Here is a 15,326-nt window from a genome sequence, read left to right as displayed (position 1 = left end):
TGAAAAGCTGACTGATTAGGAGGCGCAGTGCTGTTCACCCGAGGTCCCAGCTACTCAGGAGGCTGATGCGAAAGGATTGCTGGAGCCCAGGAGGTCCAGGCTAGCCTGGGCAACATAGAGAGACACTCTTAAAAAACAAACAACCAAAATAACAACAACAAAAAAAACAAGCTGATGCCTGGGGATCCCCAGCAATGCTGCCTTTGGATCCCTTGGCAGGCAAGACCAACCCCCACTCCATCAGCTGGGCCTTCTGCTGCTGGGACCAGAAGCACTGACAGCAGCGGCGAAGGCTGGATGGAGAACCAGGCCTGCCACCTCTGGGGCCAGCCTGACCGCACCCTTGGCCATGCCCGTCCTCTCTTGGAATGTGGCTTTCCTACGACCTGAAACCGTGGAAGGAGGAGAGGGAAGGGCTGGGGGGAGGCAGAAGCCTGACAGTCAGATCTGCCAAGAACAGTCATCGTTTATTTCCACGCGTATTTCTTGGCATTAGGCAGATATTGAAGAACAGGCTGTGCAAGATTTATAAACGCAGGGACAGCTGGAGGGACACATGAGGGGCCGGGTTTACCAACAGCGGCGGCACACAGCAGACCCACCTTGGCTGGAGCGTGCAGGGGCCACAGCCTGAGGAATGGGGGCTCCCGCGGGCAGACACAAAACTCAGAAAATGCCATTTATTTTATCATTTTAATATCGGAAATGCCAGACCAATCAACAGGGAGGACAGACCAGACACAAATGCCTGTGCTCACGACACAGACAGGAGGATCATCACGGCTCAGGGCACACATGCATTTCCTTAGAAACAGGCAGACAAAGAGAGCATAAATACCACACAACAGCCAGGCTCAGGGGGCCGCGGGCCACAGGGGGCTGCACTTCAAAGGCAGTCAGAGGCATTAAATACGGGACCTACACAATACACTCCACTTCACCATACATAATTTATATATTAAAAGAAAGGGGACCACAGTATCTATACGTGCAAGCGGCTGTGGTGGAGAAAATGAATGGGGGGGCAGCCATGCACGGGAGGGGCTCCCTGTCTACCCTCCCGACGCCTCATCCCCACCCTTCCCACAGAGTCACTTGGGATCACAAAATGCATGGGCCGGCCGGGGCGCAGCCTCGGGAAGTCCTGCCTGGTCTCCTCGGCGTGGACCTCTGAGCTCCCCGTGAGCCGGGAGGTGCCTGGAACCAAGAACACTTGAACCCTGCATGTCACCACATCCCTGGGAGTTGCCCTGGAAGGGACCGGGCCGGGCGTGAGGGGAGGAACGTCGCATTGGTCAGGTGGAGGAGGGAGGCGCAGCCGCGGGGCCGGGCAGGTACGATGCATGCCCCAGGCCCGGGGCCGGGGAGAGCAGGAACGATTGCGGGGCATCCACTCTTGCAAGCAAAGCTTAAACGGCACAAGCCTGTGTTTCTCTGCAACTGTCCAGGGGCCGCTCGCTCAGAACTGACTGGCACTGCTGGGGTCGCACTGCAGCAGGCGGACGATGGAGGGGTCGCTCTTGGCACCTTTGATGAATTCTTCCAAGGACAGTTTGCCTGCAGGGGACCAGAGACAATGGGATTAGCCAGTGCTCACTGTTCTTTCTGCTTCCAGAGAGGATGGGGACAGCTCTCCGGTCAGGGATGCTCCCTTGGTGAAAGTCCTGAGCCTTCTTGAAGCTGGACGGTATCTAGTCTCCATTCACTTTACAGGCATTTCTGAAAAAAATCCCTTTTCCTTTCCCTGCTCCCTGCAATACATCAGGTACCTCAAAGGGCTTACTCAGCAGCTCAGCAGGACGTGGCTAATGAGGGCCATTTAAATCCTTTTAGAAATCACTCGACACTTTGCTTATTAAGGAACATTGTGCAGAAAAATGAAGCATTTGCCTCTAACCCATACATAATCCAGGCTGAGAAGGCCATGCTGGTTGGGGGCCCCCGGAAGCACGGGCCGGGTCCTCCCTGGCATCAGCGTAGACCCGCTGCTCAGGCTTGGGGTACTGAACTCATGCTCTGTACTGTTGGCCCCACGCGGTGAGAGGAAAACCTAGAAGAAGATTGGTCATGCTAAGGAATCAGCTGCCCCCTCATCCTCCGCATCCAATGCTGGTGACAACATATTCCCTCTCCCAGGACACAGACTCGGTGACTCCACACTGGGCTGAGCGGCCTCTGGAGGCTCGCGGCCCAGGGCAGGGCTCCATAAGGGCTGATCGGCCCAGCCGGGTGTGAGGAGGTGTTCTGAGCATCTGCTCCCCATCCCATAATCGCTGTCAATGAGCCCACACTGTGGTCGCCATAGCCCTGGCTCTGCTAGTCCACAAGCAAGATAGGCTGTAAGGATTCTGCCCGTTCAGACATGACTTCAAGGGCAGGAGGCGGCGCCTCTGGCTCTGGCTGGTGGGGAAGGATGAGGTTTGAGGTTGGCTGCATCCTGGTGGCTTGGGTCCTGGGGCAGCCCCTCCGTGTGTCTGTTTGAGGCTCTGTGCTGTCAGCTGGAATCACTAGGGCGCCCTGCAAAATGTCTGTGCAGGCAACACAGACGCATGCAGCCAGGCCCAGCACAGGGGAAGGCATGCAGGAGGGGCTCTCGGCTCTGGCGCGTGGCAAGCCACCAACGTTTCCAGGTCTCAGGATCTTCATCTCAAAGGCGGGATAATGAGAACACCCCTCTCAAAGGCGCCTGGGAGGATGCATTTGAGGACTCAGTCCAGCACCAGGACGGAGGACGCCCCTGCCCAGAAGGGCCCTGCTGGGAATTCAGCCCCTCCAGCCCACTGGCAGGCAGGGACACCTGTCCTCATGGAACCCTGGCCCAGGCTCAGGCAGGCTGGCTTCTTCCAGTGCACGAACTTGATGCCTCTGGGCCTGGGCAGCCTGCTGGCCCCGAGGGAGCCCAAACAATGCCCGGGCTGAGGGGTGGGACAGCCAGGCCCTCAGCAGACAGTCCCCAGGACCCTCTGCCAATGGAGAGAGCTCTCCGCACCCTCCACCTCTGACCACTCAGGGCAGCCAGCTGTGTGGTCATCTCCTCAGCCAGGTGTGGGGCCTCAGAGTCCACGGCCCCAGCCTCCCCACTTCCAGTTCCTGACCCCAGGCCCTCCTGTCCCAGGGCGAGAGCGGGCCAGCCCAGATACACCTCCAGTCGGGAGGGCCAGAGCTGCCCCAGGACGACTCTGAGGCCTGCTGAGATGCTGGGAGCTTCCGAAGGTTCCACTGGCTCCTCCTGATGGAGGCCAGGGCAGACAAGGGGGTTGCTGAGCACAGCCTGTTCCACATGTGCGGCCTGACAAGCTGAGGAGAGGGTGGCTTTAATGATACTTGTGTCCTGGAGAAACTCTTCAGCCCGGCCCAGAGGCCTGGAGCAGCCACACACCTTCCGGGGTGGCCAGGGCACCATCACTCCTGAGCAGTCCCCAGAGGAGCCTTGAGGGCCGAGGACCACTCCCTGAACTGACTCTGGCCCCTGGCTGCAGACCCACCTTCCTGGTATCACTCTTCTCTCCTTGCCCCAAGCTCCAGGGACAGGCGGGTCCCCTGGGCTCACAGGAGGAAGTGCTCCATCCCAGCGGGCACGTTAGCAATGACCATGCCATCCAAATTCCCGACCAACCTAGAAGATGCCCTCTGAAGAGGTGGGCAGGGCCAAGCCAGAGGCAGGTTTGGGCAGCGAGTGACCGTGGGTGGCTTCCCCAGGGACACTGTGAAGTTGGGAACAACAGCCACTATCTGTGCAGTGCAAGCCCTGCTAAAAGCTTTAAGGCATCATCTCGCTGAAACCCCACAACTCCATGGACCGGATTCACCATCCCCACGAGGAGCGGACAGCCTCGGGAGAGCGGCAGCAGGTGCCCTGCTAGGCTGGAGGGTGGAACACACATTTCCCATGAGCCCAAAGGCAATGCCAGGCACCAGGCGGCCTTGTTTTCTGTGTGCGTGTTTTGAAACTGTGACCCGGCTGCCTGGAATGCTCTTTGCTGCCCACAGCTCCCCCACATCCCGTCTCCCGCTGGGGCCATGCTCAACTCACCCAAGGGCTGCACTCCAGACTTTCCAGAGCAGCTTCTTGGGCATTAGCTCATCTTTTAATCCCCAGTACAACCCAGGGAGTATTTTCTCTTCTTAAGGTTGTTTCTTTATTGTTAACCTGGTGCTGTGGCTGCTCTTGACAAAGCCGGCAAGAAGAGCAGAACGGGAGGGCCCCACAGCTGCCCTGACCTCACAGCCAATGCAGAGGACGGCACTCAAGGCACAGCCCCGTCACCACTGCTGCCACTCACCATCGTGAGACTTGCACTTCTGCAGTGGGGCTGAGTCCCCACAGAGCTGCTGTAGGTGGACAAGATGGCGGTGTACATCCTGACAGTTCCCCTTGGACACTGGGGCCATCTGGGCAGCTTCCTCTCTCAGGATGGCAGCAAGAAAGCCATGGCCAGCACCCCAGGACCCCACCAGCTGGGATCCTTTGATCCCAACCCCTCCAGGTTTAGGGCCGCCAGCATGCTGGCCCCTAAACATTATACCCACGGGAATATGGGTATGCCCCGTTCTACGAGTGGGGAGACGGTGGCTCAGAGAGGCCACAACATGCCCAGCATCACAAAGCTGTGTAGAGGGGCCAGGATGCGGCACGGGTGTCCCTGACTGCATCCCGTTCTTCCCTGGGCATGGCAGGTGCCAGGCAGGTGGGGGGCAGGGGTGGCCCTCAGGAGACCAAGAAGCTGCAGAGGGGAGGGGGCGCCCCAAATGCGTTTTGCCCCCACTGCGGCATACACACGCAGCCCCGCCCCCATCCCGCCCTACCGTCGTTGTTGGTGTCCATCTGCCTGAAGATCTTGTCCGTGCGCTTCTCCGGGGTGGACTCGTCCTCCGGCATCTTCATCACAGACGACACCATCTTGTAGATGGCCTGCGGATGGGGGCAATGACAGGGTGCTCAGAGGCCTGGGAGCTCAGGCGGGTGCAGCAAGGGTGGGCTTCCACAACAAGGCTCGGAGAGGTCAGGGGTTCCCAGTGGCCTTCAGGACCCTTCCCCAGTGTTGAGAGTGTTCCCTAGTGAACCTCACGGGTGTCTATGTGAAGTTCAGGAGCAGCGCCGGCAGAAGGGCTCTACTGGGAGGGTGGTGAGGGTGCTGGTATCTCTGCCTGGGGGTGGGTAGTGCCAGGAAGGTACCTAAGTGTCCCTGTCGGGAGCTGGGAATGCTGAGGGAGAGTGGTGGTCACAGATGTGTGAAATTCACCACGCTGCCTGCTGAGCTGTGTGCATTTTACTGCATGGCTGTTACCCCTCAGTTTAAAAGAGACTGAGCCCCTGAAACTCACAGGGAAAGCCCCATCAGCAGCCCCGACAGGACAGGAACCGGCAGCACTGGGGTCTCCATGGCCTCTTTAGCGCACTGTCAGCTGAGGGCTCAGCCTAGCTGCTGGTCTCTCTACGCGTCTCTGCCTGAGTGGCCCAGCCTGGGGCATGTGACTCTGTGCTGCTGGTGGGTGTACAGAGGAGATGGTGATGGAACTGGCGAGTGGCCACTGAGCAGAGTGACATGCATGGGGAGTGGAGGCACTGCTGTGGGATTTTCTGAGCACTCCATGTGAAGGTGGCTTGATATTCTCATTCCTAAGACAATAGACCATTTTCTCATTTTGAGAAAGGGGCAGCAACCAAGTGTCCTATGAGAAACACCACCCAGCCAGTCAGGGAGCCATCGATGGTGTGGGGGGAAGGCTTTCAGGGTTTGGGGACTTGGTTTGGGGGCTGTCCTATTTGGACAGAAGTGGTTGCTCCTCACTGCTTGGAACAGTTCTAGCAGTGCCCCAAAGTTCTGACCAAGCCTCTGCACGGCCAGTGACAGGCACACCTATTTGCAAAGGGTAAGGGTTAACACACATCGACTTCCACCACTGCATGAAGCTAAGAGCCAGAAAGTGACGACAGTACCAGTTCCCCGAGCCCATGTTAATTTACTCTGACGGTGTGAAAACCATCTATGTGGGAAATGGGTTGCTCACTCCTGAGGGGGGCCGCTGCTGCTGCAGAAGTTCACGGATTTGATACCCGCTACTGGAGGCACACCCCTGAAGTTCCCCACCATGGGACTACCCCTTCTGAAGAGTTCCATTTTTTTCTTGTTTTGTTTTTGGTCTTTTTGGAGGCAGGGTCTCACTCTGTCACCCAGGCTGGAATGCAGCAGTGCAATCATAGCTCACTGTAACCTTGAACTCCTGGGCTCAAGCAATCCTCCCACCTCAGCCTCCCAAGTAGCTGGGACTACAGGTGCATGCCACTATGCCCTGCTACTCTTTTAATTTTTTATAGAGATGGAGTCTCACTATATTGCCCAGGTTGGTCTCAAACTCCTGGGCTCAAGTGATCCTCCAGCCTCAGCCTCCCAAAGTGTTGGGATTACAGGCCTGGCCATGAGGAGTTCTAGAATTGGATGCTCCTGAGCTCAGGGAGGCACTCAGGGGAATGACAGGGAGGGGCAGCTCTGCTCTCTACTCTCTCGCATACGTAGGCACCTGGCCAAGCGAACAAAACTTGGTTTCCTTCTGAAACATGGCCTTTCTGCTAGAGCTGTTGATAGGCATGAAGGCGAAGAGATGCCTCCTAAAGTGACGTCTTTCCCGTGCTGAGCTGATTCTCGTGATCATTAATGCTTCAGTTTCACTTGATAACTGCGCATTCCTGGGGACATCACAAGCTATCTGTTGCGTTCTCAAATCCAGGGCTTTCCCCAGGTCTTGGCAGGTACCTCTTGCAAGTGCCAAGGAGCCCAGCAATCATATAATTCTTGGCCAGGCACGGTGGCCCATGCCTGTAATCCCAGCACTTTGGGAGGCTGAAGGCAGATCACCTGAGGTAAGGAGTTCAAGACTAGCCTGGCCAACATGGTGAAACCTTGTCTGTATTGAAAATACAAAAATTGGCTGGGCATGGTAGCTCACGCCTATAATGCCAGCACTTTGGGAGGCCGAGGCAGGCGGATCACGAGGTCAGGAGTTCGAGACCAGCCTGGCCAACAAGGTGAAACCCCGTCTCTACTAAAAATACAAAAAAAAATTAGCCGGGCATGGTGGCGCATGCCTCTAATCCCAGCTTCTTGGGAGGCTGAGGCAGGAGAATCGCTTGAACCCGGGAGGCAGAGGTTGCAGTGAGCAGAGATTGCGCCACTGCACTCCAGCCTGGACGACAGTGTAAGACTCCGTCTCAAAAAAACAAAACAAAACAAAAACAAAAACAAAAATTAGCTGGCTGTGGTGGCACATGCCTATAATCCCAGCTACATGGAAGGCTGAGACAAGAGAATCTCTTGAACCCAGGAGGTGGAGGTTGCAGTGAGCTGAGATCATGCCACTGCACTCCAGCCTGGGCAACAAAGTGAGACTCCGTCTCAAAAAAAAAAAAAAAAAAAAAAAAAAAAAAAATAATATAATATATATATATATATATAAAATTCTTAGAAATTCATCTATTTGAATCTCAGACTTTGTAAAATGCAAAGAATGATCCACGCTGTTGGGTTACGAAGATGAAAACTGATCAAAGTGCTCCACCTGGCCTGATGTATAGCAAGTCATCAATAAACGTTGGCTTTTACCATTGCCCTTCGCAAGGATCTGCCCGGTCAGGTGACAACTGCTCGCTTTCAAAAGTGCACCAGGTAGCAACCTGGCCAAGAAAGACCCAATGTCCAGTGAACATAAAGAACATGGGGAGGCCAGGCGCAGTGGCTCACACCTGTCATTCCAGCACTCTGGGAGGCTGAGGCGGGCAGATCGCTTGAGCCTAGGAGTTCAAGACCAGCCTGGATAATGTGGCAAAACCCTCTCTCTACCATCAAAAATACCAAAAAAATTGGCAGGGCATGGAAGTGCTCAAGAGGCTGAAGTGGGGAAATCACCTGCGCCCAGGAGGCAGAGGTTGCAGTGAGCTGAGATCGTGCCACTGCACTCCAGCCAGGGTGATAGAGCAAGATCCTGTCTTAAAAAAAAAAAAAAAAAAAAAAAAAAGCCCTGGGCTGGGAGCTGGGAGGGGACCTGGGCCCGCGGTGAGACCCGGGACCTCGGGCGCCGGTACCTGCACGATCTCCAGCATCTCGCTGCGGCTGATGTAGCCGTTGCCGTCCAGGTCGTACATGCTGAAGGCCCACTTGAGCTTCTGCTCCAGTTTGCCCCGCGAGGTCACGCTCAGCGCAATGATGAACTCCCGGAAGTCGATGGTGCCGTCGCCGTTGGTGTCGAAGGTGCGGAAGACGTGCTCGGCGAACTTGGAAGCGTCGCCGTAGGGGAAGAAGTTGGCGTAGATCTTCTTGAACTCGTCCACGGTCAGGTGGCCGGTGGGGCAGTCCTTGAGGAAGCCCTTGTACCACTCCTGCAGCTCGTGGTCGGTGAACTCCGTGTTCTCCCGCAGGTCCTGCAGCACCTCGGGCCGCAGCTTGCTGTTCTGCTTGCCCATGGCGGCTGGCGACGGTGACTACACCTGCAAGACAGGGGGTCGACAGGGGGTCAGCCAGGGATGCCACCCACGGCCACGGAGCAGGGCTGAGCCATGTGCCAGAGAGACCAAATAAGCCCATCGCTGTGCAAGCACTGCGACTCAGCAACTCCTGGGTCCCCCATTGGAAGGCATGCCACTATCTTATGGACCACCAAGAAGGCCAAGAGACGCTAATTAAATCATGACAGCCCAACCTCACACTGCGGGACATATTCTCACTTGGAGAACGTGGAAATGCGGGGAAAAAAAATGCAACTTAAAATCAGTGGAACAGGGCATCATCCGATGCCCACCAGGGGTTGTACAAGAGGCGAAGATTAAAATCAGTTCTTACTTTCATCCCCCTCATCAGCTCCAGGCAAAGTGGCCACCTCAGCCACATCCCAGACTCTTTGGAGCAGTTCTTCCCTCTTTCAGGCATCACATTATGTTTTTATCTTTAGAAAAGGCGTCTAGAAACTTTCAGGGAGTCACCCCCACCCACCTTCTTTGTTTATTTGTTTGTTTCTTTTGAGATGGAGTTTCGCTCTTGTTGCCGAGACTGCAGTGCAGTAGCAGGATCACAGCTCACTGTAACCTCCGCCTCTCAGGTTCAAGCAATTCTCCTGCCTCAGCCTCCTGAGTAGCTGGGATTACAGGTGTGTGTCACCGCGCCCAGCTAATTTTTTGTATTTTTAGTAGAGACAGGGCGTCACCATGTTGGCCAGGCTGGTCTCGAACTCCGGACCTCAGGTGATCCACCTGCCTCGGCCTCCCAAGGTGCTGGGATTACAGGTGTGAACCACTGTCCCCGGCCCACCCTCTTTATTTTGCCTTTGATAAACTGCCCTGGGTGGGAGGAGGATCTGGAATTAGCTCTAGGCAGTAAATGATGTTCTGAATAGAACCAGGGAAAAATGAGGCACCTGTGGCAACGAGGAACTGCTGTGCTCAAAACCATCCCCCAGGGCGGTTCTCCATGAGGCCTGAATGCAAGACTGATTAACCGGCATTAACACGGCTGCCACTGCACCACCTCATGTTATTTTCTTACATTAACGGTTAACTTATATACAGGGCATGATAATTTTTGAAGTACATGGAAGAATGAGAAATAAAAAGATGTCTCCTACCCTAGCCACAGTGGTAACCACTTTGAACTCTGTCTGCATTTGTGAATTCTAAACAGTAGGCACCAGCTCTCCATTATGAAAGGTAAGACAGACCACCCACACTGCCCACCACTTCCTTTCTTCTCTGCCTCTATCCCAGGTTTTTTTTTTGTTTTTGTTTTTGAGACGGAGTCTCGCTGTGTTGCCTTTCCAGGCACTTATGAGGAGTGTGCAGTGGCGTGATCTCGGCTCACTGCAACCTCCACCTCCTGGGTTCAAGCAATCCTCTCAACTCAGCCTCCTGAGTAGCTAGGATTATAGGCATGCACCACCACACCTGGCTATTTATTTATTTATTCATGTATTTTTAGTGGAGACAGGGTTTCACACTATGTTGGCCAGGTTGGTCTCAAACTCCTGACCTCAAGTGATTCGCCTGCCTCGGCCTCCCAAAGTGCTAGGAGCACAGGCGTGAGCCACCACGCCCGGCCCATCCCAGGTTTTATAGTACATACATGTTTTTGTTTTTACTTATCCTCTCTATATCAATCAATCTATCTATCTTATCTATTATTTATTTATTTTTTGAGACAGGCTCTCACTCTGTCACCCAGGCTGCAGTGTGTGATCATGGCTCACTGAAGCCTTGACCTCCGGTGCTCAAGCGATCCTCCCACCTCAGCCTCCTGAGTAGCTGAGACTACAGGCACACACCACCACACCCAGTTAATTTTTTTTTTTTTTTTTTTTTGTAGAAATGAGGCCTCACTATTTTGCCCAGGCTGGTCTCAAACTCCTAGCTTCAAGCAGTCCTCCCACCTTGACCTCCCAATGTGTTGGGACTACAGCCGTGAGCCAAGATGCCTGGCATTTTTACTTATCTGTATGACTTTATCTTTCAAAATTACAAACACACATTCACCTTGACCCAGCCATCCCACTTCCAGGAACATCTAATGATACTCCCACCTGTGCAAATAATCTGTGCAGGCAGCCATTGCCTACATGGTCTGTAACAGCAACTACTCAGGTGCCCATCTTACGTACTCATGAGAAATAATCTTCAAGGTGTATTTTTATGTGAAAAGAGAAGCTGCACAACAGCACACAGAGCTTGTTGCCATTTATGAAAAAAGAAGACAAACATACGTGCTTGTGTGTTTGTGCTCTGGAGGGGCTTATGAGGAAAGAATAACATTGGCTGGGAAGGAGAGACGGCTGGGTGGACATGGGCCCTGCGGAATTTTTTTTTTTTTTTTTTTTTTTTTTGAGAGGGAATTTCGCTCTTGTCACCCAGGTTGGAGTGCAATGGAGCGATCTCGGCTCACTGCAACCTCCGCCTCCTGGGTTCAAGCGATTCTTGTGCCTCAGCCTCCCAAGTAGCTGGGATTACAGGCATGCACCACCATGCCCAGCTAATTTTTGTATTTTTAGTAGAGATGGGGAGTCTCACCATGTTGGCCAGGCTGGTCTCGAACTCCTGACTTCAGGTGATCCACCCGCCTCAGCCTCCCAATGTGCTGGGATTACAGGTGTGAGCCACTGTGCCCAGCCCCTGGGGACTTTTTATTAAGAGAGAAGGATTCGTCTCTCCTCGTGGCCAGTTAAGCAGCCACAGGAGGCCAGCTGGATGTGCAGCCACAGGAGGCCAGCCTCTCCAACTGCAGCTTGCCCCAGATGAGGACAACCATGGCCCCTGTTTTGTGGAGGAGTTGAGGAATCACATCAGACCTAGAACAATGTGCAGATAGGGGACCCCTGCACCCCCTGCCTCCACCATCCAGAAATATGACCCACCCTGGGGCTTGGGGATGACGCCTGCCAGCATGCTCTAGAGGGCTCAAAAAAGTCCTGGTTCTAACATGCAGCTAGTTCACTTTGGAAACTCAATTAATTCGCAAGAGAAATGGCCACAGAGATTTCTATATGAAAGAAAAAAGGGAATGTCAAATCAAAAGATCACTATTACCAAAATACCTGACAGAAGAGAAAAAACAACCAAGATGCTCCTGAGGTTTTTGGTTTGTTTGTAGAGATAGGGATCTTGCTATGCTGCCCAGGCTGCTCGAACTCCTGGCCCCAAAGCGACCCTCCCACTTCGGCCTCCCAGAGTGCCTGACAAGACTGTTATCCTGTTGGAAGAGCTCTGGCTTGGAGATGTGGGCTCCCTCTGGATTCTGCTGTCACTGACAGCTCTCGGGTCTCATCCAGGTGAGCTCTGGACTCCTTCCTGTGTTGCCTTGGTAGAGCCCAGACAGCTCTGTGTCCAGAGAGCCCCCCTCCAGCTGTCAGGGCTGTGTCCCCCACAACTGCACAGTGCCCAGGGCATCGCTCACTGGGGCAGTTTCACTTCCTAGGCCCAGATGCGTGGGTTGAATCATGTCCCCCCTAAAAGATGTTGAAGTCCTAACTCCCAGTATCTGTGAATGTGAAATAGGGTCTTTGCAAGGACCTATTTGCAAAGGTAGCCTGAGGACCTGAGGTAACCTTGACGGCCGCTATGCCCCGAGGTGGTGGGAACCCTCCTGACCACTGAGTTGAGGGCCTGGGCCATTGTGAAGGACCAGCCTTGTGTGGCACCTGAGGGAGAACCCACAGATGGACGGCAGAAGGACAGGTGGAGGATGGATGCCCGGCCTGAGGCCCTGCAGCACCCGTGGTGGCTCCTCCTGTGCTTCCTGCCCTGGCCCTCGGGTTGCTGTGTGGGGCCACCGAGTCGGCAAAGACGCACTCACGCAGAGCCCATGGAGCTCGCTAGGTGTTCATGTGTCACTTCCACAAACAAGTCCCGGGTGGCACCGAGCCAGGCTCCGGGGCACAGGGGAAAGGCATTGAGCGTGGGTTCAGAGCCAGCTCCGCCCACCCCTGCTCAGGGGGCCTTGGGGAGGTGGTCAACTTCCTGGAGCTCTGGACTCCCCCTTGAATAACAGGGATGGCAGGGTGGTCGTGATGATGAAGAGGAGGCCTGGGGCACCCGGCCAAACCGCATTGGCTCCTCCACCATGCAGAAGCTTTTCCAGAACTTTCTGTGTGTCAGAGGGAGTGTGGGCAGTGAACAAAACCCATACGGTCCCTGCCTCGGGGGCCAACACCACACGGGGAGCACGGCGGTGAGGAGGAGAGGGGAGATGGCTCATAGGCAGGGCATGGGTCTGGGGGTGGCTGTCCCAGAGAACCCCTAAACTGATAGAACATGGCAAGTGTCCTAGGAGTGCTTATGAGGACAAGGAATAACTGGTTTTCTGGGAGGGATGGGGGGCAGGGCACCTGGGAGGTTGAGCTAAGCTGTGGAGTAGGGAGTGACCTCTCAGCCCCTCCAGCTCCCGCAGTCAGGCCAGTGAGTGGCAAAACCAGCAGTTGCGGCAGGTTGCCTGAGGCTCCCAGGCAGTGTGAGGGACCACACCCAGCCCAGGGCCAGCCCCCCATGCAGCCTTGGGCAGGGGTCCCACCTCTCCGAGTCTGCAGAACCAGCCAAGGGTTGACCCGCAGGGCTGTCCCGCTCTGCGCTATGTCCCCCAGAGCACTGAGACTCAAGCTGGGGCACCCCGCAAACCCTGCACATCTCCGCTTGGTCCTTCCTAGGCTTCAAAAGGGCCCATTTTCCCATCCCTTCGTCAGCTCAGCTGCTCTCAAGGCTTTCTATTGTCCACACTCCTCTTAAACTGTGGCGTTCTTGCAGCCAGCATCTGGAGGGGAAAGCAGGGTCTGTCTCAGGCGTCTCTAGTTCAGCCTCCTGTCTGATGCTGTAACAGCAGCAGCGCCACATGCAGAATGGACCAGTGCGTGAGAAGGCTTCGCTCTGCACCTGCTCGTCCTCATTCCTCACTCCTTTCTGCTGAAACGTGATGACGTTCCTCCTGGCAGCGTGTCCGTGTGTGGTTTAAGGGGATGGCGTCATACTCCTCTCTGGCACGTGGCCAGAGAGAACCAGCTGTGAGCAGAATGAGACAGCTGCTGCTATGGCCTCCACTGTGCCTCCCCCAGATTCCCATGTTGAAGTCCTAACCCCGGGTCCCTCAGAATGGGACTGTACTTGGAGACACAGTCTTTAAAGAGGTCATTAAGTTAAAATGAGGTCACCGGGGTGGGCCCTAATCCAATATGACTGGTGTCCTTATAAGAAGAGGAGATGAGGACACAGACACACAGGGGAAACCGTGTGAAGACACAGCGAAATGACGGCCATCTGCAATTCTAGGAGAGGGGCCTCTAAGGAAACAACCCTGCCAACACCCAACCCTGCCAACACCTTGGATTTCTGGCCTCCAGACCATGAGAAAACAGAGTTCCGTAGTTTAAGTGCCCAGTCTGCAGTCCCGTGTTACAGTAGCACAGCAGCCGCCCTTGGGGAACTGACCTGCAGCTGACAAACGTGTGTTATCGGTGTCTATGGGGCAGAAGTGATGCCAGGCACCTGACCTGCTCTCAGGAGGGACAGTCAGAAGTGGCACCCGTGGCCTGTGGGGCCCATTTTGTCAGCTACTTTACCTATTAGTCACGCTTTACCACAAGTAAACCAACCCTAGGAGAGCCCCGGAACCTCTGAGAGGCAAAGCCAGGGCTTGGACCCAGGTGGTCTGGCTCTCCTCCCCAGGCCTTGCGTGGGCAGCAGAGGGGAGGCTGGCCCGGGCAAGGGTGACGTGGTGATGGACACATCGCTGGCTAATGGCAGGCCCTTTCTGCCTGGTTTGCACCCCTGCATTTTTCATTATCAAAATGAGCCACCTTCTGTGAAGTTCTAGGCCCTGGGAGTTGAGGATCACTGCCTTAAGAATCCACTCACCTCAATGAAAACCAAATCACCACTCAGAACGAAGGGAGAAATTTATCCCAGAATGGATCGGTGATTTATGTTCTTACCGATCCCATTGGAATGCCAAACTCATAACACTTATCTGCCTGAAATCACAGATGCATATAGAAAGGGAGGTACCAGATTAGGGGCAGTGCCAAACCCAGTGAGCACACCGCTAGAAGGTAACAGGCAGAGTGCATCATGGTCTGCTGGGGAGAAGCTCCCTGCATTCCCAGCACCTTCCTGCATGTGCCAGGGGGCAGACGTGTGTGCCTGCGGCCTCCTGCCTCACTCAGCACCTCCTCTGGAAGTGCTTCCTACCCTTCGCCCTCTCCCAGGTGACCCAGCTGGGCCTGGCACAGGGTGGGTGTCTGTGTTGGGTGAATGGACACTCTTACTGTGGTTGCAGTTGCTGTGTATACACACATGCACAAGAACCTGCTTTAAGGTTTGGCTAACTTCAGAGGCAGGGAGGTTTGGACAAAGCTGGTATCCCAGTGTGACCCACTTTCGGAATGCAAGGGAGAGAATTCAAGCCTCACAGAGAGGAGTGACACCAGCCAGGAGCCTCTGAGCTGTGTCCCAGGAGCCCCAGGGACCTTCCTAAGGCTTTGGGGGTCCACAGGATGGGCAGGAGAGGAGGAAGGACTCTGGGCCTCCGGGTCCAGCACTGACCAGAGCAGCAACCCTCTGATCTGTTTCTGCATCTGTTCTCTTTCAAAGAAAGGATTCTGCTGATGCAAAGAAAGGATTCTGCTGATGCAAACAAAGTCTGATGCCAAGACCTGCTCATCCTAAGGTTCCAGGTCTAGCAGCATAAACACAACAGAAGAATGTGGAGGCAGAAGAGTGTAGGGACCCCAGAATAGTACAATACCTTTGCCCCTTCCTTTTGAAAAAATCCCCACCCCAACAAGGAGAACAAGAAAAAGAAAAGGCT

The 15,326-nt window shown here is 54.8% G+C and overlaps 1 protein-coding gene across 5 annotated transcripts in view; it reads right to left on the bottom strand.

Moving 5' to 3' along the window:
* Nucleotides 1-666: 666 nt before the first annotated feature.
* HPCAL1 (hippocalcin like 1) overlaps nucleotides 667-15,326 on the bottom strand; it is a 123,831-nt gene continuing 109,171 nt past the window's right edge. For 3 of the 5 annotated variants that reach the window (XM_030800672.1, XM_003272731.3, XM_030800671.1), the window contains exons 3-5: nucleotides 8,081-8,482; nucleotides 4,807-4,912; nucleotides 675-1,557 (exon numbers count right to left, since the gene is read on the bottom strand). In XM_030800672.1, the coding sequence (XP_030656532.1) occupies nucleotides 1,460-1,557; nucleotides 4,807-4,912; nucleotides 8,081-8,458 (582 nt within the window). In that variant the 5' untranslated portion in view covers nucleotides 8,459-8,482 and the 3' untranslated portion in view covers nucleotides 675-1,459. Of the gene's footprint in view, nucleotides 1,558-4,806; nucleotides 4,913-8,080; nucleotides 8,483-15,326 lie in introns of all 5 variants that reach the window. The other 2 variants (XM_003272734.2, XM_003272732.3) reach the window with 1 other exon arrangement.

Source organism: Nomascus leucogenys, chromosome 19 (assembly GCF_006542625.1).
Source record: "Nomascus leucogenys isolate Asia chromosome 19, Asia_NLE_v1, whole genome shotgun sequence".
In the NCBI taxonomy this organism is placed as follows: domain Eukaryota; kingdom Metazoa; phylum Chordata; class Mammalia; order Primates; family Hylobatidae; genus Nomascus; species Nomascus leucogenys.
Note: the sequence above shows the minus strand (reverse complement) of the source record. Positions and strands in the feature narration are given on the sequence as shown.